The following is a 22,942-nucleotide window of genomic DNA, read 5'->3' on the forward strand; positions in this document are numbered from 1 at the left end:
GGCTCTTTGTGAGGCCCATTGTCTTTAAGGTATCTGTGACCAACAGATCTATATCTGTATTCCCAGTCATGTGAAATCAATAGATTAGTGTCACGCCCTGACCGTAGATTGCTTTGTATGTTTCTATTTTTAGTTTGGTCAGGGTGTGATGTGGGTGGGTATTCTATGTCTGGGTATTCTATGTTGTAGGTCTAGGTTTTTTGTTTCTGTGTGTTTGGCCTGGTGTGGTTCCCAATCAGAGGCAGCTGTCTATCGTTGTCTCTGATTGGGAGCCATATTTAGGTAGCCTGTTTTCCCACTTTTGTTTGTGGGTGGTTGTTTCCTGTTTAGTGTTTTGTTTCACCTTTCAGGACTGTTCGTTTGTCGTTTTTGTTGTTTGTCAAGTGTTTTCATATTTTACTAAAAAATATGGCCACTTACCCCGCTGCACCTTGGTCCTCCTCTCCTTCTCCAGACGACAATCGTTACAATTAGGGCCTAATGAATTCATTTCAATTGACTAATTTCCTCATATGAACTGTAACTCAGTAAAAGCAATGAAATTGTTGCATGTTGCATTTATATTTTTGTTCAGTATAGATATGCTTTTGTATTACATTTCCAGTCAATTCATACACTGTCACAGAAACATTTGTAATTGTTTTCAAAATGATTAAATTATTCAAAAGGTATCAGCAGTTATTTATGGAGATGCTAATTCTCTCTCTCTCTCTCACACACACACACACACACAGGCAGATTGGGCTCAGATAGCTGGAGGGCTTTTTAGATGTGGCTCCAGGCTGTGCTGGCAGGCTGTAGCCAAGTGGAAGTGTGTCACAGTACTCTGAGTATCAGGTTAGAAATCCTCTCCTCCCCTGTACCAAATAACACTGCCTGCTGGGCTCTGATTAGCCTTCTCCAGCCTCCTAGCTGTTTCACCCAAGCTATGTCCCATGGAGAATGATTCCAGGGTTTGGACATCAATAACTCAGATCACTGTGGGACTTACCTCAGAGGTGAAGAACTTTCCCAGGGTTATCTCCAACTGCTCCAACCAAACCACTTGTATCATTTATCACTTTTAACATTTAAGATAACATTTATCTCTTGTAGACTTTGTAGATCTAGAATTATTTCAAGTTCAAATCATATCTGGCATTTGAGATGGGCACCATGAGAAATTGAATCATTTTTCCAAAGCTTTTAATACACATATTATATGCATGGGTCTACAACTTGACTATGAACATATCAATATTCATCCATTATGTTTCTGAATGAAATATATAGTTTCTGGAAAAACCTGTCACAGCAGCAAAGCTTTAATAACAGGTATTGTCACGTTTAAAGCCTAGCAGGGAACTGTGCTTGCTTTCATCATAGTGTAAAGATATCCACCACCAATTTAATTTGACATTTTATATTCCAGCGGTCTCCTCCTGGAAGGGATATTGAGGTCCATTCTGCATTCTGCCACCTACTTATCCTCTCTCCCCCTGAGCCAAACCTACTCTTTTATTACAGAGGGAAAGTGGAGTTGGGCCCGTATCTTCTGGCGTAGCATGATGAGGGAATTTATCGTCAGTCTGAGGTAGTCTCTACGCAAGATTAAAACAAGAACAGCTATCACCCTCTGCATCTCATGATACTCATGCATTTTTCATCAACATATCATCTTCGCTCTACTTGTCTTGACCTTGAATTTAAATTGTTTTGCACAGGTTGCACATGCTCTATTTCAGTATCTCAAATATTGCAACGGTAGTGAATACCAAACAGCAAAAACTTGTCATAACTAGGTTCTACACAGGGAGGTACCGATACAGGAGACGCAGGTCCGGGTGCCTTGATAGAATTCGTAGGCGAGTGAGTAACCCATCTCTACCATCCGTCCTATTGGCCAATGTGCAATCATTGGAGAATAAACTGGATGAGCTCCGTTCAAGACTATCCTTCCAACAGGACATTAAAAACTGTAATATCTTACGTTTCACCGAGTTGTGGCTGACCGACGACATGGATAATATACAGTTGGCTGGTTTTTCCGTGCATCGGCAAGACAGAACAGCAGCCTCCGACAAGACATGGGTTGGCGGTCTGTGTCTATTTGTCAATAACAGCTGTTGCACAAAATCAAAATTAAGTCTTAAGGTTTTGCTCTCCTGAGGTACAGTATCTCATGATAAACTGTAGACCACACAATTTACCAAAAGAGTTTTCATCTATATTTTTCGTAGTTGTCTATTTACCACCAAGCAGTATAAAGCTATAAGCAAACAATAAAATGCTCATGCAGAGGTGGCGCTCCTAGTGGCCGAGGACTTTAATGCAGGGAAACTTAAATCCGGTTTACCTAATTTCTACCAGCATTTTACATGTGCAACCAGAGGGGAAAAAAACTCAAGACCACCTTTACTCCACACACAGAGACATGTACAAAGCTCTCCCTCGCCCTCCATTTGGCAAATCTGACGATAATTCTATCCTCCTAATTCCTGCTTACAAGCAAAAACTAAAGCAGGAAGTACCAGTGACTCGCTCAATACGGAAGTGGTCAGATGACGCAGATGCTAAGCTACAGGACTGTTTTGCTAGCACATACTGGAATATGTTTCCTGGACTCATCCGATGGCATTGAGGAGTATACCATATCCGTCACCGGCTTCATCAATAAGTGCATCGATGACGTTATCCCCACAGTGACCATACGTAACATCCGCACTGAGCTAAAGGGTAGAATCCCGCTTTCAAGGAGCAGGACTCTAACCGGGACGCAAGCAACACTAAAGCATGCATGAGAGCACCAGCTGTTCCGGACAACTGTGTGATCACGCTCGCCTTAGCCAATGTGAGTAAGACCTTTAAACAGATCAACATTCACAAACTGGCAAGTTTCTTCGCTGACATTTTCAACCTGTCCCTGGCCGAGTCTGCAATACATACATGTTTCAAGCAGACCGCCATAGTCCCTGTGCCCAAGAACACCAAGGTAACCTGCCTAAAAGTCTGTAGCCATGAAGTGCTTTGAAAAGCTGGTCATGGCGCACATCAAAACCATCATCCCAGAAACCCTAGACCCACTCCAATTTGCATACTGATCCACAGATGACGCTATCTCTATTGCACTCAACAGTGCCCTTTCCCACCTGGACAAAAAGAAGACCTACGGGAGAATGCTGTTCATTGACTACAGCTCAGCGTTCAACACCATAGTGCCCTCAAAGCTCATCACTAAGCTAAGGACCCTGGGACTAAACACCTCCATCTGCAACTGGATCCTGGATTTCTTGACTGGCTGCCCCCAGGTGATAAGGGTAGGCAACAACACATCTGTCACCCTGATCCACAACACTGATCCTCAACCCTCAAGGGTGCGTGTTTAGTCCTCTGCTGTACTCCCTGTTCACCCATGACTGCGTGGCTGCGTGGCCAAGCAAGACTCCAACACCATCATTAAGTTCTCCGATGACACAACGGTGGTAGGCCTGATCACCGACAACAATGAGACAGCCTATAGGGAGTAGGTCAGAGACCAACGTGATCAAGACAAAGGAGATGATCGTGGACTACTGGAAACGGAGGGCCGAAAAACCCCCATTCTAATCGATGGGGCTGTAGTGGAGCAAGTTGAGAGCTTCAAGTTCCTTTGTGTCCACATCACCAACAAACTATCATGGTCCAAACACACCAGGACAGTCGTGAAGAGGGCACAACAATGCCTATTCCCCCTCGGGAGACTGAAAAGATTTGACATGGGTCCTCAGATCCTCAAAAAGTTATACAGTTGCACCATCAAGAGCATCCTGACAGGTTCCATCACCATCTGGTATGGCAACTGCTTGGCCTCCGATCGCAAGGTGCTACAGAGGGTAGTGCGTATGGCCCAGTACATCACTGGGGCCAAGCTTCCTGCCATCCAGGACCTCTGTACCAGGCAGTGCCTCCCCTGTGCTTGATCACAGAGATTACAGTTCACATGTTGTCTGAGTGAAACACGTACATATAACTGGAGAGCCTGGAGACTCAAGGTCAGCCCTTTGCATAAATGTATGTGGAACCAGCTGTAGAGGTGAGAAAACAATACTTTTCATGATTAAGAATAGTAAAAAATTCTGCTCTCATACAAAATCACTCGTCAAGGAGGAACACATATGTCATAATGTTTAATGTCATATTATCATTCGATTCTAGTTGTTATGTACAATTTGTGTTTTTCCCTTTTTCCTCTATTGTCCATGAATGTGAGATAATTTAGCCCTCCAGATGACAGATATGATTGAAGGAACATAGTTCAGGTATTATGGCGTGAAATCTGAAATCAGAAACAAACACACTCAAAATGAACTGGTTCGTCAACATGTGCCAGTTCGCTTGTATTACCTCCTTAAGTATCGCAGACTGAAACTATCATTGTCATAGACAACCTCTGTAGCGGGTATGGTACATCCTCTGGTTCTTCGTAGGGATAGGTATCCTCCATACTTTGTGACGACTTGTTGTTAAGATGCTTGAGTTGTGGAAGGTTGGTGTTGAGATGCTTTTGAAATTCCTTGACCTTTCCGGGAGCAGACAATGGAGTTTATAGCCTCAATCCAAAGGAACACAATATTTGTAAAGAGGATAGTCCTAGTGCTACAAGGTAAGAGTCCCATGTCTTTTTTGTAGACATCAGCTGGCCTGTATATTGTGCCCTCCGTGTCGTGGTGGTTTGATCCAGTTCCTGATAGTCCACCTCTGCCCAGAGCACCTCTGGACCACCAGCCGTAGGCCAAAGCTTGCCTCTTTAGACATCTCCACCTCCAAACAACGACCAGTGTCTCTGCTGATTATTGGGCCGTTCTACAGAGGGAAGAGGAACAAGCTGTGGTTATAATTGCAGTATTAAAAAGCAATACAGTGACATTTTGAAGTTTTACCTGACTGAAGTCCCAAAGCCTTTGTGATGAGTGTGACGCTCCATCAAATTTTTTGAGACTTGGCGTCCGCCCTCGTCCCTCGTCCACCAGACACTTGGTGTTGGGCAGGAACGTAGTGGAGCCCAGGGGACCAAGCTGCAAAAGCCCTTCTGAGGTGTAACGAGCCAGCTAAAAAAACATGTCAAAAAAACATGTAAACGTCAAGTTCCGAAAAAATATATGAAAGGTTATACACAAATACTATCTTTACAGACACCTACATACAGTAGTCGTTGGACAATACAAAACTTGTTGAATACATCTGCACACATAGGAATGGCACATGTTATTGTGTAATCCTTGAGCTGTCTCATGAGAAAGATCTTTCTCTATACCTTGAGTACAAAAGGTCATAGTGCCTCTTGAGCTGAACAAGAGCTGTCAAACCAGTGCCTGCTCTTTCAACAGCTGAACCACAACTACCCAGTGGAAAGGCCATCTTGAAACGAAAGATGAGATATGACCAATAAGCCTTCAATCCAGCTTTATTGAACTTCAATCAAATCCAATGCAAGGCCTGTCCCATCTTACTGTTGAGATGTCCAACAAACATTTGCTGTGTAATTGACTGAAATACTAACGACAATGTAGACTTGATAGATACCACAGGGATATGTGCATTTATGTATGTGCCATGCTGATGAAAGCTAAATTGTTTATGAGCGTAATGGACCAGATCCCTTAGGTGAGTACATGTTGTTATAAATGAGACCCAGTCTATCTGTAGGGTTCATTGTCATTTGACATTGTGAGCTTGATCTCTATTTCATTTCACACGACAAACGCAGCTTCAATCCAGTGAATGTCACAAGTAAGGGCACAGACGATTACAAAATCCAGTTTGAATTATTCACGGTGAACAACACTCAGGAAACTAGATGCCAGAGAGGATGTTGGAGCCCATCACAGGTGGTGCTGCACTATTCTGAGTAGAGGTAACCTTGTCAAATTGCCCTGTGCCAAGCCAATTCATTTGGAATTCACTGAATCACCATGCTAAAGCAAGCTAAATGAAAGCACAAACAACCACTGTGAGATGAACAATGGAAGGGCTTCAACGCAAATGGGTGGGGATGCATAATATATTGTGGACGTCTGCATGGGGCCAGAGTGTATGGGATAGTTATAAATGTTTTCCTGAACTAACATAGGAGCTTGTGTAAGAGGATTACATTTCTATGCATTCAAGCATATAAGGTTTTAAGAACTTTTCCTGACCTGAGATGTCATGCCATGACACGGGTAGAGAATCGCGCTGTTGTCATCGTTAGGTCCTTGGTCTAAGCAATAGCCACTGGCCTTGCTGTTTCGCACCTCACCATAGGTGATGGTGTCATTGTACACTCGCATCTCTGGATACACATTCTGCAAGTACCACTGGAAACTATGACATTGCAATTTCTTCCTCAAGGCGATTCTCTCAGAAACATCTCCAAAATCAACTCCAGGGTTCTGTTGAGTTAGAAAACAATTCACAGCACCAAAATCAATGACCAGTTAAGACGCAATTGAGCTGTAGAATATTGGGGAACTACGCCTAGACTCACGTTGATGGGGATATTCCAGGCCATGTAGACGTGCGATTTGTAGTCATCCATCCACACCTCGGCTGCCCTCAAGGCATTGCGCTTTGCATAGTAATCAATGTCGTCGTTATAGGGTTTCTTGGTGCGTTCAATGTGTGCCACCCGAGCACACGGTAACACCTCCATACTCCCCCCGCACTGCCATACCTGAGACATAACATAGACAGTTCAAGAAAGAGAAAGAAAGAAAGAAAGAAAGAAAGAAAGAAAGAAAGAAAGAAAGAAAGAAAGAAAGAAAGAAAGAAAGAAAGAAAGAAAGAAAGAAAGAAAAAATAAATAAGCCTGATCACAATAGTAATATAGCATTATGTTCTAAAAATAAATCTTGTTGAGAGAGGTGCCGCCGAGGCAATTGCCCACAGGCACATGGAAAGCTGTTAACACCTTGCAATTGCCAGGACATTTTTCAGGCAAAGGGCCACTTCATTGTGTGTAGATTATACTGTACTGGTGGTGTTGCCAGATTATTATTTTTTTCATACTCCCGTGCATTGAGCACAGCACAGAGAGGTGTTGTAGGGTTAACAAAACTATAATTTGGCTTAGATCTCTTTTGATACAATCAGCTGTCTCTCATTGGGTTTCTGTTGTGCTGTCTCCCTTTCCCACTGTTTCCATTACCTGGACCACATGTTTTGTACTTTATTCCCCTCTCAGCGTAATAGGTGCAAACCTGGCATCTTCTCTCTCTCTCTCTCTCTCTCTCTCTCTCTCTCTCTCTCTCTCTCTCTCTCTCTCTCTCTCTCTCTCTCTCTCTCCCTCTCTCCCTCTCTCCCTCTCCCTCTCCCCCCCTTCAGTCTCTGTCCTGCTGTCTCCTCTCGTTTCCCGCACACTGCTGCTCACGTCATAACGATCACTTCGGAAGTGTGAAATAAGTCTGTGTGTCAGTGGGACGCTGGTAGATGACTGCAGAGTTCTGGAACACATTCAGTTCTCACACTGGGACACAACTTCCACATCAACATCACTACAGACTTTTTTACAGTCTACAAACCAAAATATTCCTGTCTCCCAAAAACAATTAAACTATCTCAGTTATAGTATTAGAAAAAAAGGGAATTCAAGTGGGTCCAGGCTTTTGGGAAATAACTGATGGACAAATCACCTGACACAGACCATTTTTTGGTGCACTATAAGGGCATGTTTTTGTTATTCAGCAGTATACCAGGTGGTGCAGTGCAGGATAACTTCCATCCATATTCATGCCAACTGGTCTCCCTGTATGCTTAGAGCCTAATGATTCCTTAATGATCTCAGCAGAGCCAAACAAAACATGCAGGGAGAGAATTTAGTCAGAACAGACCCATATGTTTTAATGACATGCCATTGATGCCAAGTCACAAATTATTTTAGGACCTAAGTTAAAACCTGTCTAGCCTCAGCGTTCCGCTAGCGGAACTCCTCCCACATTCCACTGAAAAGGCAGAGCGCGAAATTCAAAAAGTATTTTTTAGAAATATTTAACTTTCACACATTAACAAGTCCAATACAGCAAATGAAAGATACACATCTTGTGAATCCAGTCAACATGTCCGATTTTTTTAATGTTTTACAGCGAAAACACCACATATATTTATGTTAGCTCACCACCAAATACAAAGAAGGACAGACATTTTTCACAGCACAGGTAGCATGCACAAAGCCAACCTAACTAACCAAGAACCAACCAAACTAACCAAGAAACAACTTCATCAGATGACAGTCTTATAACATGTTACACAATAAATCTATGTTTTGTTCGAAAAATGTGCATATTTGAGGTATAAATCAGTTTTACATTGCAGCTACCATCACAGCTACCGTCAAAAATAGCACCGAAGCAGCCAGAGTAAATATAGAGACCAACGTGGAATACCTAAATACTCATCATAAAACATTTCTGAAAAATGCATCGTGTACAGAAATGAAAGACAAGCATCTTGTGAATCCAGCCAATAGTTCAGATTTTTTAAGTGTTTTACAGCGAAAACACAATATAGCATTATATTAGCTTACTACAATAGCCTACACACAACCGCATTCATTCATCAAGGCACGTTAGCGATAGCAATAGGCACGTTAGCGTTAGCGAATAAACCAGCAAAAGATATCAATTTTCACTAACCTTCATAAACCTTCCTCAGATGACAGTCCTATAACATCAGGTTATACACACACTTATGTTTTGTTCGAAAATGTGCATATTTAGAGCTGAAATCAGTGGTTATCCATTATGCTAACGTAGCTTCTATTTCCCAGAATGTGCGGATATTTCTATTAGACTCTCACCTATTCTGACCAAATAGCAATTCATAAACATTACAAAAAAATACATGTTGTATAGGAAATGATAGTAACACTAGTTCTTAATGCAATCGCAGTGTTAGAATTCTAAAAATATCTTCATTACGACATAAGGCTTATGTTATAGCGAGGAGAGTGGCCAAAACCTGGGCGCAAAACTACTAGTACACAGTTCGACACATATATGAAATAGCATCACAAAATGGGTCCTACTTTTGGTGATCTTCCATCAGAATGTTGGACAAGGTGTCCTTTGTCCAGAACAGTCGTTGTTTGGATTTAGAACATCGTTTTTCCCTCTTGATTTAGCCAGCACACTGGCCAAGTGGCGCGAAGCTCCCCATCGTCAACAAACACAGACAACGCAACACGCCTAACGTCCCGAAAAAAATTCAATAATCTATTAAAACTATATTGAAAAAACATACTTTACGATGATATTGTGACATGTATCAAATAAAACCAAAGCCGGAGATAGTATTCGCCTATAACGACGGGTTTTCAAAAGGCAATTCCAGGTCCATCTGCGCGCTCTCCAGAAGAAAAAAAAATGGATGACTCGTCGTGCCAAGATGATTTATTCCACCTCAGACCAAGTAAACACTTCCTTTCTTCTCTCACGTCCTCTTGACATCTAGGGGAAGGTGTATGACGTGCATGTATACTCATACGTGTCATGCCCATTTATAGGCAGGCCCTTGAACAGAGCATAATTTTCAGACTTTCCACTTCCTGGTCAGAAAGTGTGCTGCCAAATGAGTTCTGTTTTACTCACAGACAAAATTCAAACGGTTTTAGAAACTAGAGAGTGTTTTCTATCCAATAGTAATAATAATATGCATATTGTACGAGCAAGAATAGAGTACGAGGCCGTTTAAATTGGGCACGTTTTTCACCCAAAGTGTAAATAGCGCCCTATATCCTCATCAGGTTAAATGATCGGATTGAATATTCCATTCTGTTTGATAGTAAAACTGACCCTGTATATAGTGTGCTTACTTTGTTGTGTTCTTCTTATTTCTATTACTTGTGTGTTTTTGTTCTACCTTTTGTTATGTTTAGTACTACATTGATATAGATTACTGAGTTGTTGGGTTTAGAGCTGACAAGAAAGGCATTTCACTGTACTTGTGCACGAGACTTAAAACTTAAAACTAAACTTGTTTTGAATCATACTTCAGATAATGGCAGCCTATCCCTTTTTAAAAGATATTGAAATCTATTTGGATCAGGGCCAAAATATAGAGAAAAGTTTGCTGCCGTTACATTCATATTAATTCCCACCCACATCCTTTTTACTGTGACAGAGCTTAATTGAACTTCATGCATCTCTTACAGCACACAAACACTTGAACTCTCCAGTCACAATTACATAATGATTTTCTTGCTTTATAATCACATTGTAATGGCTAACACATAACGGACCACAGAACATACTGTATTGATCAGTTCTTAGTTTAAGCATGTACCACTTAGAAACTTACCCTCATGCCCAATTCAATGTTCTCTCCTCCATACACCTCCATGCCTGGGTCTAGAAGGCCAATCTCTTCAAAGTATTCTCTGTTCACCACAAAGGAGCAGCCAATCATGGCAGGGGTCCTGAACGGAGAAATAACAGATTAAGGCCTAGCAGCATACCCTGTACAGAAGCGAGTTGGAACATCTTGTATATTTTAAGAACATGTTTTTCAAGCACACGTTTTCTGTCTATAGAAAGCCTACACACCCTTGGATTTCTTCACTGTTTATTCTGTTGCAAAGTGGGATTCAAATGGATTTCATTGTTATTTCTTTGTCAACGATCAACACAAAATACTCTAATGTCAAAGTGGAAGACAAATTCCAACATTTGTTTTTGAGTAATGAAAAATAAAACACTAATATACACTAATATGTAAAACACTAACATGTTGGAAATACCTTTGGTAGTGATTACAGCTGTGAGTCTTCTTGAGTAAGTCTCATAAGAGCTTTGCACACCTGGATTGTGCAATATTTGCACATTATTCTTTTCAAAATACTTCAAGCTCTGTCAAGGTGTTGGGGATCATCGCTAGACAGCAATTTAAGGAGGCAGTTACTCTGCCTGATGTGTTGTGTTGGATTTGCCCCAAACATTTAGGCCAAAACGTGTATTCCTTTGCCATGTTTTTTAAAGTATTACTTCAGTGCCTCGTTGCATACATTGCATGTGTGATGGAAATGTTCTCTGTGTGTATCAAAACAAATCAAATTGTATTTGTCACATGCGCCGAATACAACAGGTGTAGTTGTATTCCTTACAGTGAAATGCTAACTTACAAGCCCTAACCAACAATGCAGTTTAAAGAAAATACCTAAAAAAATGTAACAAATAATTGTAAAAAGCGAGGCTATATACAGGGGGTACCAGTACAGAGTCAATGTGCGGGGGCACCGGTTACATGTTGGTAGAGTTATTAAAGTGACTATGCATAGATAATAAAAGAGAGTAGCAGCAGTGTAGAAGGGGGGGGGGGGGGGGGGGGGTACAATGCAAATAGTCTGAGAAGCCATTTGATTAGATGTTCAGGAGTCTTATGGCTTGGGGGTAGAAGCTGTTTAGAAGCCTCTTGGACCTAGACTTGGCGCTCCGGTACCGCTTGCCGTGCGGTAGCAGAGAGAATAGTCTATGACTAGTGTGGCTGGAGTCTTTGACAAATTTTAGGGCCTTCCTCTGACACTGCCTGGTATAGAGGTCCTGGATGGCAGGAAGCTTGGCCCCGTGATGTACTGGGCCGTATGCACTACCCTCAGTGGTGCCTTGCGGTTGGAGGCCGAGCAGTTGCCATACCAGGCAGTGATGCAACCCGTCAGGATGCTCTCGATGGTGTGGCTGTAGAACCTTTTGAGGATCTCAGGACCCATGCCAAATCTTTTCAGTCTACTGGGGGAATAGGTTTTGTTGTGTCCTCTTCACGACTGTCTTGGTGTGTTTGGACCATGTTAGTTTGTTGGTGATGTGGACACCAAGTAACTTGAAGATCTCAACCTACTCCACTACAGCCCCATTGATGAGAATGGGGGCGTGCTCGGTCCTCCTTTTCCTGTAGTCCACAATCATCTCCTTTGTCTTGATCACGTTGAGGGAGAGGTTGTTGTCCTTGAACCACACGGCCAGGTCTCTGACCTCCTCCCTATAGGCTGTCTCGTCGTTGTCGGTGATCAGGCCTAACACTGTTGTGTCATCGGCAAACTTAATGATGGTCATATGTTTAGAATAATGCTGCTTTGTAATTACATGTCTTGGTTGGGTTCATGCGAGTGACGGATTGACTACACACAGGAATAAACCATAATATCACTGATAAGCAATTTGGCAGTACGCCCAGAACATTGCTCTGGTAACCAAAAGGCACAAAAGGAGCATCTCAGTTTCAAGGTCCCAGCTATGAAAGAAAAAGCCTTGTGAGGTATCAGTCAGTCACATGCAGGAACCAACATTAAAAATGAATAATGAAACATGTAAATCATGCTTACCGTATATGACTTGTTTGTGTAGCATCAAGCTTGGATTGAGTTGGTGAACCTCTCCGGTCGTGATAATAAAGAGGGATTCTTTTTATACTGACTTCAGGTGTCCCTGGTGTTGAATTTCCACCACACATGTTTTGGAATATTCTGTATATTTGTATTCTTCTTTTCACTCTGTTATTTAGGTCATTATTGTGGAGTCACTACAATGTTGTTGATCCATCCTCAGTTCTCTCCCATCACAGTCATAGAACCTTGTAGCTGTTTTAAAATCACTAATGACCTCATGGCGGCAGCCCTAATAGTGATGGGGGAAAAAATCTATACAGTTACATATCGGGATATTATGTCTGACGATATACTACATGACCAAGTGGTATGTCGAAACCTGCGCATCAAACATCTCTTTCCAAAATCCCCCCTTTGCTGCTATAACAGCCTCCACTCTTCTGGGAAGGCTTTCCACTAGATGTTGGAACATTGCTGCGGGGACTTGCTTCCATTCAGCCACAAAAGCCTTAGTGAGGTCGGTCACTGATGTTTGGGCGATTAGGCCTGGCTCTCAGGTGGCGTTCCAATTCATCCCAAAGGTGTTTGATGGGGTTGAAGTCAGGGCTCTGTGCAGGCCAGTCAAGTTATTCCACACCGATCTCAACAAACCAGTTCTGTATGGACCTCACTTTGTGCACAGGGGCATTGTAATGCTGAAACTATCATGACACAAGGCGAGACCCAGATGCAGACACAGGAGGCAGATGGTTGGAGTCTTACAGTATTTATTAATCCAATAGGGTAAGGCAAGAGAATGGTCGTGGACAGGCAAAAGGGTCAAAACCAGTTCAGAGTCCAAAAGGTACTGAAGGGCAGGCAGAATCAAGGTCAGGGCAGGCAGGATGATCAGGCAAGCGGGAAAGTAGTCCAGAGACAGGCAGGGGTCAAAACCGGGAAGACTATCAAAAAGAGAATAGCAAAAGGAGTACGGGAAAATCATGCTGGTTGACTTGAGCTTCAAGTTCCTTGGTGTCCACATCAACAACAAACTAGAATGGTCCAAACATACCAAGACAGTCGTGAAGAGGGCACGACAAAGCCTATTCCCACTCAGGAAACTAAAAAGATTTGGCATAGGTCCTGAGATCCTCAAAAGGTTCTACAGCTGCAACATCGAGAGCATCCTGACTGGTTGCATCACTGCCTGGTACGGCAATTGCTCGGCCTGTGACCGCAAGGCACTACAGAGAGTAGTGCGTACGGCCCAGTACATCACTGGGGCTAAGCTGCCTGCCATCCAGGACCTCTACACCAGGCGGTGTCAGAAGAAGGCTCCAAGAATTGTCAAAGACCGCAGCCTCCACAGTCATAGACTGTTCTCTCTACTACCGCATGGCAAGCGGCACCGGAGTGCCAAGTCTAGGACAAAAAGGCTTCTCAACAGTTTTTACCCCCAAGCCATAAGACTCCTGAACAGGTAATCAAATGGCTACCCGGACTATTTGCATTGTGTGCCCCCCCACCCCCTATTTTACGCTACTGCTACTCTCTGTTCATCATATATACATAGTCACTTTAACCATATCTACATGTACATACTACCTCAATCAGCCTGACTAACCGGTGTCTGTATGTAGCCTCGCTACTTTTATAGCCTCGCTACTGTATATAGCCTGTCTTTTTACTGTTGTTTTATTTCTTTACGTACCTATTGTTCACCTAATACCTTTTTTGCACTATTGGTTAGAGCCTGTAAGTAAGCATTTCACTGTAAGGTCTACTACACCTGTTGTATTCGACGCACGTGACAAATAAAATTTGATTTGATTTGATTTTACTAACATACAAGATGAACTGGCACAGAGAGACAGGAAACACAGGGATAAATACACTGGGGAAAATAAGCGACACTTGGAGGGAGTGGAGACAATTACAGGAACAGGTGAAACAGATCAGGGCGTGACAGAAACAGGAAAGGACCTTCCCCAAACTGTTGCCACAAAGTTGGAAGCACATAATCTGCTAGAATGTCATTGTATGCTGTAGGGTTCAGATTTCCCTTCACTGGAACTAAGGGGCCTAGCCCAAACCATGAAAAACAGCCTCAGACCATTATTCCTCCTCCACCAAACTTTACAGTTAGCACTATGCATTTGGGCAGATTCGTCCGTCGGACTGCCAGATGGTGAACCGCGATTCATCACTCCAGAGAATGCATTTCCACTGCTCCAGAGTACAATGGCGGCGAGCTTTACACCACTCCAGCAGATGTTGTATATCATATCATATTTTTTATTTATTTTGTATTTTTATTTATTTCACCTTTATTTAACCAGGTAGGCCAGTTGAGAGCAAGTTCTCATTTACAACTGCAACCTGGCCAAGATAAAGCAAAGCAGTGAGACAAAAACAACAACACAGAGGTACACATAAACAAACGTACAGTCACTAACACAATAGAAAAATCTATGTACAGTGTGTGCAAATGTAGAAGATTAGGGAGGTAAGGCAATAAATAGGCCATAGAGGCGAAATAATTACAATTTAGCATTAACACTGTAGTGATAGATCTGCAGATGATGATGTGCAAGTACACATACTGGGGTGCAAAAGAGCAAGAAGATAAATAACAATATGGGGATGAGGTAGTTGGGTGTGCTATTTACCGATTGGCTGTGTACAGATACAGTGATCGGATGTTGAAGTTGGGGATGGAAATTTCAGGATTTTTGGTGGCCTTCCTAAGCCAGGATTCAGACATGGCTAGGACATCAGGGTTGGCGGAGGGTGCTAAAGCAGTGAAAAAAACAAACTTAGGGAGGAGGCTTCTGAGGTTAACATGCATGAAACCAAGGCTTTTACGGTTACAGAAGTCAACAAATGAGAGCACCTGGGGAATAGGAGTGGTGCTGGGGGCTGCAGGGCCTGGGTTAACCTCTACATCACCAGAGGAACAGAGGAGGAGTAGGATAAGGCTACGGCTAAAGGCTATAAGAACTGATCATCTAGTGCGTTCAGAACAGAGAGTAAAAGGAGCAGTTTTCTGGGCGTGGAAGAATAGATTCAAGGCATAATGTACAGACAAGGGTATGGTAGGATGTGAGTACAGTGGAGGTAAACCTAGGCATTGAGTGACGATGAGAGAGGTTTTGTCTCTAGAGGCACTAGTTAGGCCAGGTGTATTGACATTAGGGAGAGGCATGTGTAGCCAAGTGATCATACCGTCCAATGAGTAGCATTAGGTGAATCAGGGAGCCAATTCAGTAGTCACTACTACGCTAGGCGAGCTGGAGACACGGCGATTCAGACAGGTAGCGGGCCGGGGATAGCAGATGGGCCTTTGGCGATGTCGGAACGAAAGGGCCTGTTGAAACCACCTCGGACGATTACATCAGCAGACCAGTCGTGATGGATTGGCGGGGCTCCGTGTCGGCAGTAAAGGGTCCAGGCCAATTGGCAAAGAGGTATTGTAGCCCAAGAATTAGCTGGTGGACCTCTTCGGCAAGCCGGGAGATGGGTCTAGCTCGAAGCTAGCTCAAGGCTAACTGGTGCTTGCTTCGGGACAGAGATGTTAGCCAGGGGTAGACACTCGGATTGAAGCTAAGTATGCTGCGAAGATCTGGTGTAAAGGTTCAGAGCTTGCGGTAGGACTCCTAAGATGTGGTAGAGAAAAAGCAGTCCGATATGCTCTGGGTTGATATTGCGCTGTGCAGACTGGCAGGTATTGACCGAGCTGAGGCTGGCTGGTGTCCGAGTTAACGGTGAAGAACGCTAGCAGTGGCTAACTGACTACTAGCTAGTAGCTAGTTAGCTGGCTAGCTGCTGATGGGGGTTTCGGTTCTAAAGTATAAAAATAGCAGATCCGTACCACATTGGGTGAGGCGGGTTGCAGGAGAGCATATTCGGTCCGTAGATGGAAAGTGAGATTAAAATATATATGAAATAACAAGGAAAACGATATATAAAACGATATTTACACGGGACAAGACAAAACACACGTCCGACTGCTACGCCATCTTGGAACCAGTACAATGGCGGCGAGCTTTACACCACTCCAGCCGACGCTGTATATCATATAATTTTGACAATATCGCAATATAATTTGGCGCTAGTTGGTTGTACCTGCACCAAAACTCCACTATTTTTCCTTCATAGCTTGATCATCTTCTTTTTAAATGGGGAGCCAATTTGTTTTCAGCACTTTTATTTCAGCAAACTCATTTTCTCATGGCTCTCTTGTGCTGTACCTTTACAGCAGGCATATGGTGAGCAGTATGTTTGAAACATCGAATCGCAATAAAATCACAGTATGAAATCGCAATACATATAGAATCGTGGGAATCTCAATACATCATATCGGCACTTAAGTGTCGTGATATTATTGTGAGGTCCCTGGCTATTCCCGGCCTTAATCCCTAAGCATACCTTCCTGTAATAGAGCTCAATTCAGAAGTACGACTACACCTTTGTGTCTGGGTGCTTTAATACATCATCCAGAGCATAATTATTAACTTGGCCATGGTTAAAGAGATATTCAGTGTCTGATTTGTTGTTGTTACCCATCTACTAATCATTGCCCTTCTTTATGTAGCTTTCGAAAAGCTTGTTGGTCTTTGTAGTTGAATCTGTGCTTGAAATTCAATACTTGACTGAGGGACGGACCTTACAGTTGTTGATGTATGGGGGACAGAGGAAGGGGTAGTCATTCAAAAATCACATCAACCCCTATTATTTCACACAGAGTGAGTCCATATAACTTATTATGTGATTTGTTGAGCCAAATTTGACTTCTGAATTAATTTAGGCCTGCCTAAAAAAAGGGGGTGAATACTTTTTTAATTTGTATTCATTTCAAAGAATGTGTAGAATTTTCTTTTCACTTTGACATTATGGAGTATTTTGTGTAGATCAATGACAAAAATTACAATTAAATCTATTTCAATCCAACTTTGTAATGCAAGAAAATGTGAATAAGAAGGGGTGTAGACTATCGATAGAAAATGTATTGCAGAATATTGCATCAGAGAACTGCCCCAATAATGTCCGAGAGACATACTGTACTTTTCCCATACCTGATGGGGGCCGTCTCATCTCCTCTGTCCTGCCAGGCCTGAGGGGGGGTGATGTACATACACCACAGGCCCCAGTTGTAGCCATGGGCCGCGTTAGCATACTGCTGCACCTCAAACGTGTTGTACTTGATGTTGTCGATCGACGGTAGAATAATACGTGTTCGATCCTCCCTGATTCTGGTTAGAATTGGCTCTGCCCTGTCAAAGGAGGAAAGGAAACGCATTTTAGTCACATTTTTTATCTCTATAAATATTCTAAAGGTGCTTGAGATGTTTACTGGTAACTGTACACTGTGGTATTCATGCTGACATGATAGGAAAGGCATGACAGTAAATCATGTTTCTGTCATCTCATCTGTTCCCAGGGGGAAAATGGGGCCACCGCAGTCTGTTCAAGCGTTTAATCATCATCAACAAAACATCCTGAATCCTCACTGCTAGCAGAGGAAGGTACTGTACAGTTCTCATCTTCCCTTACACTTGACAGCTTATTTTCCATTTCACATCCGTTCCAGAGAACAAAACCAAATAAATAGTCATTTATGTACTGTAGCTAACAGTTCTATGTGTTACAACTGTAGTGAAACACTGATGGCCTCACATGTGGGTCGTTCCACCTCAAAAAGCACAAGAAAGAGGATTTCGACATCCACAATCTCAGAATGCTCTGAAATTGTTTCTGTTTTTAGAAACAGATAAGATTAGCATTTCTGCAACATTATTTTGTTGAAATATAATTTGATCTCTGAGAAATTAAGCTAATTGATTGCATCCAAATTGGCCATTTTATACTTGTTTTTGGATTGGGATTGGCATGGGGTGTGCAGAGATGCGTGGGGGGCTTTTGATCATGTCTTTGGATTCTTCATGTCTTACTCAAATGTTTGAAAAAAGTTTGGACCAAATTGGATGTTAGGTACTATACTTAGTTAATATTATATGAATCCTATAAATTAAAATGGACAATTTGGGTGCAATCAATTAGCTTAACTTCTCAGAGATCAGATTATATTTCAACAAAAGAATTTTGCAGGAATGCTAATCTTATCTGTTTCTAACTACAGAAACAATTTCAGATGGTGGGTGTCATGGCTTACTGAAATGACATGGAACGACCCATGGGACGCATGGTGTGTTCAATGGTTTTTCAGTGTAAAACTTGACTGATGCAATCAGATATCATTTCCATTGTGGACATAACTTTTGCAATATGAGTGCAGTTAAGGAGTCTACATTTCACAGTTGCAATATCATTTTTAGAACAAATAGGGTTAACTTCTGAGAGATTGTCACCTTGCCTGAATGAATTCCTCTTTCTAAAGTGGTGTGGTGAAGATGGATTGTGGTGACTACTGTACCTCCTTGTCTTTCCATTACTGAGAGAAAGGAATACCTCTGATTTTCAAATAAAAATGCTTCTGTCAGATGCACAAACACTGTCAGCAGATCTCAGTGTAATGAATTCCAGGCTTAAAATAGTACAGTATATAGCTAGATATTGGAGGACATATGGCGGACGTATGGCACCTCAGTGTTGGGAGGAATCTGCATCTGATTGATGATAATGCATGAGACTATTTTAAACTCCTTTTCAAGTGTCAATCTGAGGGGAAATAAGAAGCTGTTCCTCACCATGCTGTGTTGAACTCAACATGTGCGTCAAAGAAGCCAACAACTGGTGCAGTGGCAGCTTTCCAGCCAAGGATTCTGGCCCGTATAAGTCCTTCCCGTCTGCTATTTCTCACCATCTTCACTAGGCCTGGGTACTGCTTATTCACATACTGATCCAGATTCAGCTTTAGTTCCACTACAACAACAAGAATAATCAAGTGTTGGAGCTCAAACTAGAAAACCATCATTTCAAGTCTCTCTCTCTCTCTCTCTCTCTCTCTCTCTCTCTTGCGCTCTTTCTCTCCCTCTTACACACACACACACACACACACACACACACACACACACACACACACACACACACACACACACACACACACACACACACACACACACACACACACACACACACACACACACACACACACACACACACTGTAAAAGCCTTTGTCTTACCACTGTCACTGTTGTCGTCCACCAGGATGATCTCCTTGAGGATGTGTGCAGGTGTGTGATTGACCAGGCTGTGGACTGACCGTAGGATCACTGACAAGGCCTCGTTTACAAAGATGAACACCACCGTCATCTGAGGGAGGTCATCTGGGTAAGTCATCAGCTTGCACCTGTCAACACAATTTAGTGAGAAGCTGTCACATCAGTACCCTAAACTCATAATGCTTTATTATGTTACCTTCTGGTTTACAAGCTGTGAGGGCAGGGTTTAGGACCTACTTTTTCGGCCTGTAGTCAGGAATGGATCTATCCAGTGGGATTTGATTGCTCAGCTGTGCGTTGTAGCCGTACTCTTCGTACTTTCCCCCATCTGGGTCGTGGACAGGGCTTCTCAGAGTTGCAGGGGTCCTGGCCTGCCCCTGTCCCTGGCCCACTCGTCCCTCCAGTACCCCAACCGACTTTCCCAGACCTGTGGAAAGTCCGAGGAAAATGTCAGACTCATTTTGCAAACAGTCTGAGGTGCCTCTGGATCACAAAAGCAATCAAGCTGTTACACTTCTCATCTCAATGTGTCATTTGAGCTGTCTCTTTTCCCTCGAGAACGTAAACAAAAGTGAGCATCTAGATTCATTAGAGAGTTGGCAATTGAAGTTTAGACAAGATAAAAAATTGACACATCTACTGTCTGCAGCACCTTGTCTGTGAAATTATAATAGGTTAATAAATCTTAATAAACTCCCAGTCTGACTGACAAACAGGATAGCCAGGGATAAAGGAAACTGAAGGCTATTATTATTATTCACCTAGACTTTACTGGTGGGAAGTAATACACAGGGGGACAGGGGACAGGGTGATTGACTTGTACTGTGAGTAGAATGGCTTATACTGTCAGTATTACAGCAGGACCTGGCATCTTGCTAATCCAACTTCTGAACTGATTATGCATTTAAACAGTGAATTATGAGTGTCATAGTCAAAACATTGGGAATGAGTTCAAGCAATTATTGGTTGAATAAATTGATTGAATTAGTTTGTCCCTTGGGGGGATTTTATAAAGCAAATGCATCATACAACACCACATTGGATAAGGAAAGGAATCAGTAAATGTGATATAACCGTCAAACCTGCTGCAGAAATGTCCCCAACTGGCTTGAATTACATCAGTGACCTCCTGATATATAACCTCAGGATCATGGGGTATAGAGATTTCTTCTTGGGACTGCTTGTTTTGTGCAGCAAAAGAAGAGGTGATATTTCAGGATAACTACTTTGTCCTCTACATTTGTTTACAGCAAGGTTGAGACCCATCAATTAAGGCTGACAGCATCCATCCTCCTAAACTGCTTTGTGGTGGAGTCCAATTAAGCTCCTCAAAGAGAATGTTGCTAACTATTTTAGATGCTAAAAAGAGGGGCCATGGACATTACCCTTCTCATGGAGAGCTACTGGATGTGCAGGCTTTTGTTCCAGACAGTCCTCTAAAACAAATCTGATTCAGCACCTTATTAGTGTCTCTCCAGTAAGAGTGTTGGCCACCTCTACGTGAGGATGATGTTCATTGACTACAGCTTAGCGTTCAACACCATAGTGCCCTCCAAGCTCATCACTAAGCTAAGGACCCTGGGACTGAACACCTCCATCTGCAACTAGATCCTGGACTTCCTGACGGGCTTCCCCCAGGTGATGAGGATAGGCAACAACATATCCACCACGCTGACCCTCAACATGGGGGCCCCTCAAGGGTGCGTGCTTAGTCCCCTCCTGTACTCCCTGTTCACCCATGACAGTGTGGCCACACATGACTCCAACACCATCATGATGTGTGCCGATGACACGACGGTGGTAGGCCTGATGACCGACGACGATGAGACAGCCTATAGGGAGGAGGTCAGAGGCCTGGCAGTGTGGTGCCGGGACAACAACCTCTCCCTCAACGTGAGCAAGACAAAGGGGCTGATCGTGGACTACAGGAAAAGGACGGGGCTATAGTGGAGCAGGTTGAGAGCTTCAAGTTCCTTGGTGTCCACATCACTAAGGACCTATCATGGTCCAAACACACCAAGACAGTTGTAAAGAGGGCACGACAACGCCTATTCCCCCTGAGGAGGCTGAAAAAATCAGATCCTCAAGAAGTTCAACAGCTGCACCATCAAGAGCATCCTGACTGGTTGCATCACTGTTTGGTATGGCAACTGCTCGACATCCGATCGCAAGGCGCTACAGAGGGTAATGTGTACGGCCCAGTACATCACTGGGGCCCGAGCTTCCTGCCACCTAGGACCTCTATACCAGGTGGTGTCAGAGGAAGGCCTTAAACATTTTCAAAGACTCCAGCCACCCAAGCGGTACGGGACCGCCAAGTCTGGGACCAAAAGGTTCCTTAACAGCTTTAACCCCCAAGCCATGAGACTGCTGAACAGCTAATCAAATGGCCACCTGACTATTTGCATTGACCCCCTTATTTTATTTGTCTTTTTATTTATTTTGTTGCACTGACTCCCTTGCACTGGCTCTATGCACACTCACTGGACTCTAAACACACACTCACACATACTACACTGACACTCCAGCACACAAAACACACACACACATGCGTATTGATGTCACACACACACACATACGTTCACATTCCTTCACACTCTTCACATACTCTGCTGCTACGCTCTGTTTATTATCTATTCATAGTCAAATGACCCCTACCTACATGCACATATTACCTAAATTACTTTGACTAACCTGTACCCCTGCACATTGACTTGGTACCGGTACCCTTTGTATATAGCCCCATTATTGTTATTTTATTGTGTTACTATTTTATCCTTTAGTTTATTTAGCAAATTTGCATTGTTGGTTAAGGGCTGGCAAATAAGCCTTTCACGGTAAGGTCTACTACACTTGTTGTACTCGGATCATGTGACAAATAATATTTTATTTTATTTGAACAAACAAACAAATGTCTGGCCAATCACACATTGTATATACAGTAATAGTGTTAATTATCTGGAATGTTATTTTATATAAAACATAAAGTATAACTCTCCATATGGATTCGACTAGGGATCATCAACTAAATTTTTTTCTTGAGTGAATGGTCTGGGGGCCAGAACATAATTACAAATAATTTATAGACTGCACATCGACCGCAAGAAGCCAAAACAGATATCATATTTGACTAAAACAGAATAATTTAAACCTTGCTTACATTTGTGTACGATCACATATCTCTGTATTATGCGTGGGAATTAGGGTTGCAAGGGGTCGGAAACTTTCCGGTAAATTTCCGTAATTTTTCTGGACATTTTCCAAGGGAAGTTAAGCCCGGGAATTTGGGGAATTTTGCTTAAATTCATCAAAAAAAGTTAGCTTATAACAGTGAACCTTTTTTGTGGGATACACATAAGGCAATTCTAGGTCTTGTGGTATGTTTTGGTTATACTATCCCCAACTCAATTGGATAGCAACCCTCTGCATGCACAGTACATTCTTCCGTCACATGTACAGCTGATTCTCAAGA

The 22,942-nt window shown here is 42.7% G+C and overlaps 1 protein-coding gene across 1 annotated transcript; it reads right to left on the minus strand.

Annotated features, from left to right (window-relative positions):
* Positions 1 to 4,170: 4,170 nt before the first annotated feature.
* Positions 4,171 to 19,797, minus strand: LOC120026122 (polypeptide N-acetylgalactosaminyltransferase 9-like). The gene is made up of 9 exons (XM_038970944.1): positions 19,708 to 19,797; positions 19,432 to 19,598; positions 18,997 to 19,171; positions 17,365 to 17,562; positions 10,291 to 10,408; positions 6,485 to 6,670; positions 6,156 to 6,389; positions 4,899 to 5,066; positions 4,171 to 4,821 (listed from the first exon to the last, which is right to left on the minus strand). The coding sequence occupies exons 2-9, from the start codon at positions 19,586 to 19,588 to the stop codon at positions 4,651 to 4,653; spliced, it is 1,407 nt and encodes a 468-aa protein (XP_038826872.1). The 5' UTR covers positions 19,589 to 19,598; positions 19,708 to 19,797; the 3' UTR covers positions 4,171 to 4,650.
* Between the last annotated feature and the right edge of the window lie 3,145 nt (positions 19,798 to 22,942).

This window comes from Salvelinus namaycush, chromosome 31 (genome assembly GCF_016432855.1).
Source record: "Salvelinus namaycush isolate Seneca chromosome 31, SaNama_1.0, whole genome shotgun sequence".
NCBI lineage: Eukaryota > Metazoa > Chordata > Actinopteri > Salmoniformes > Salmonidae > Salvelinus > Salvelinus namaycush.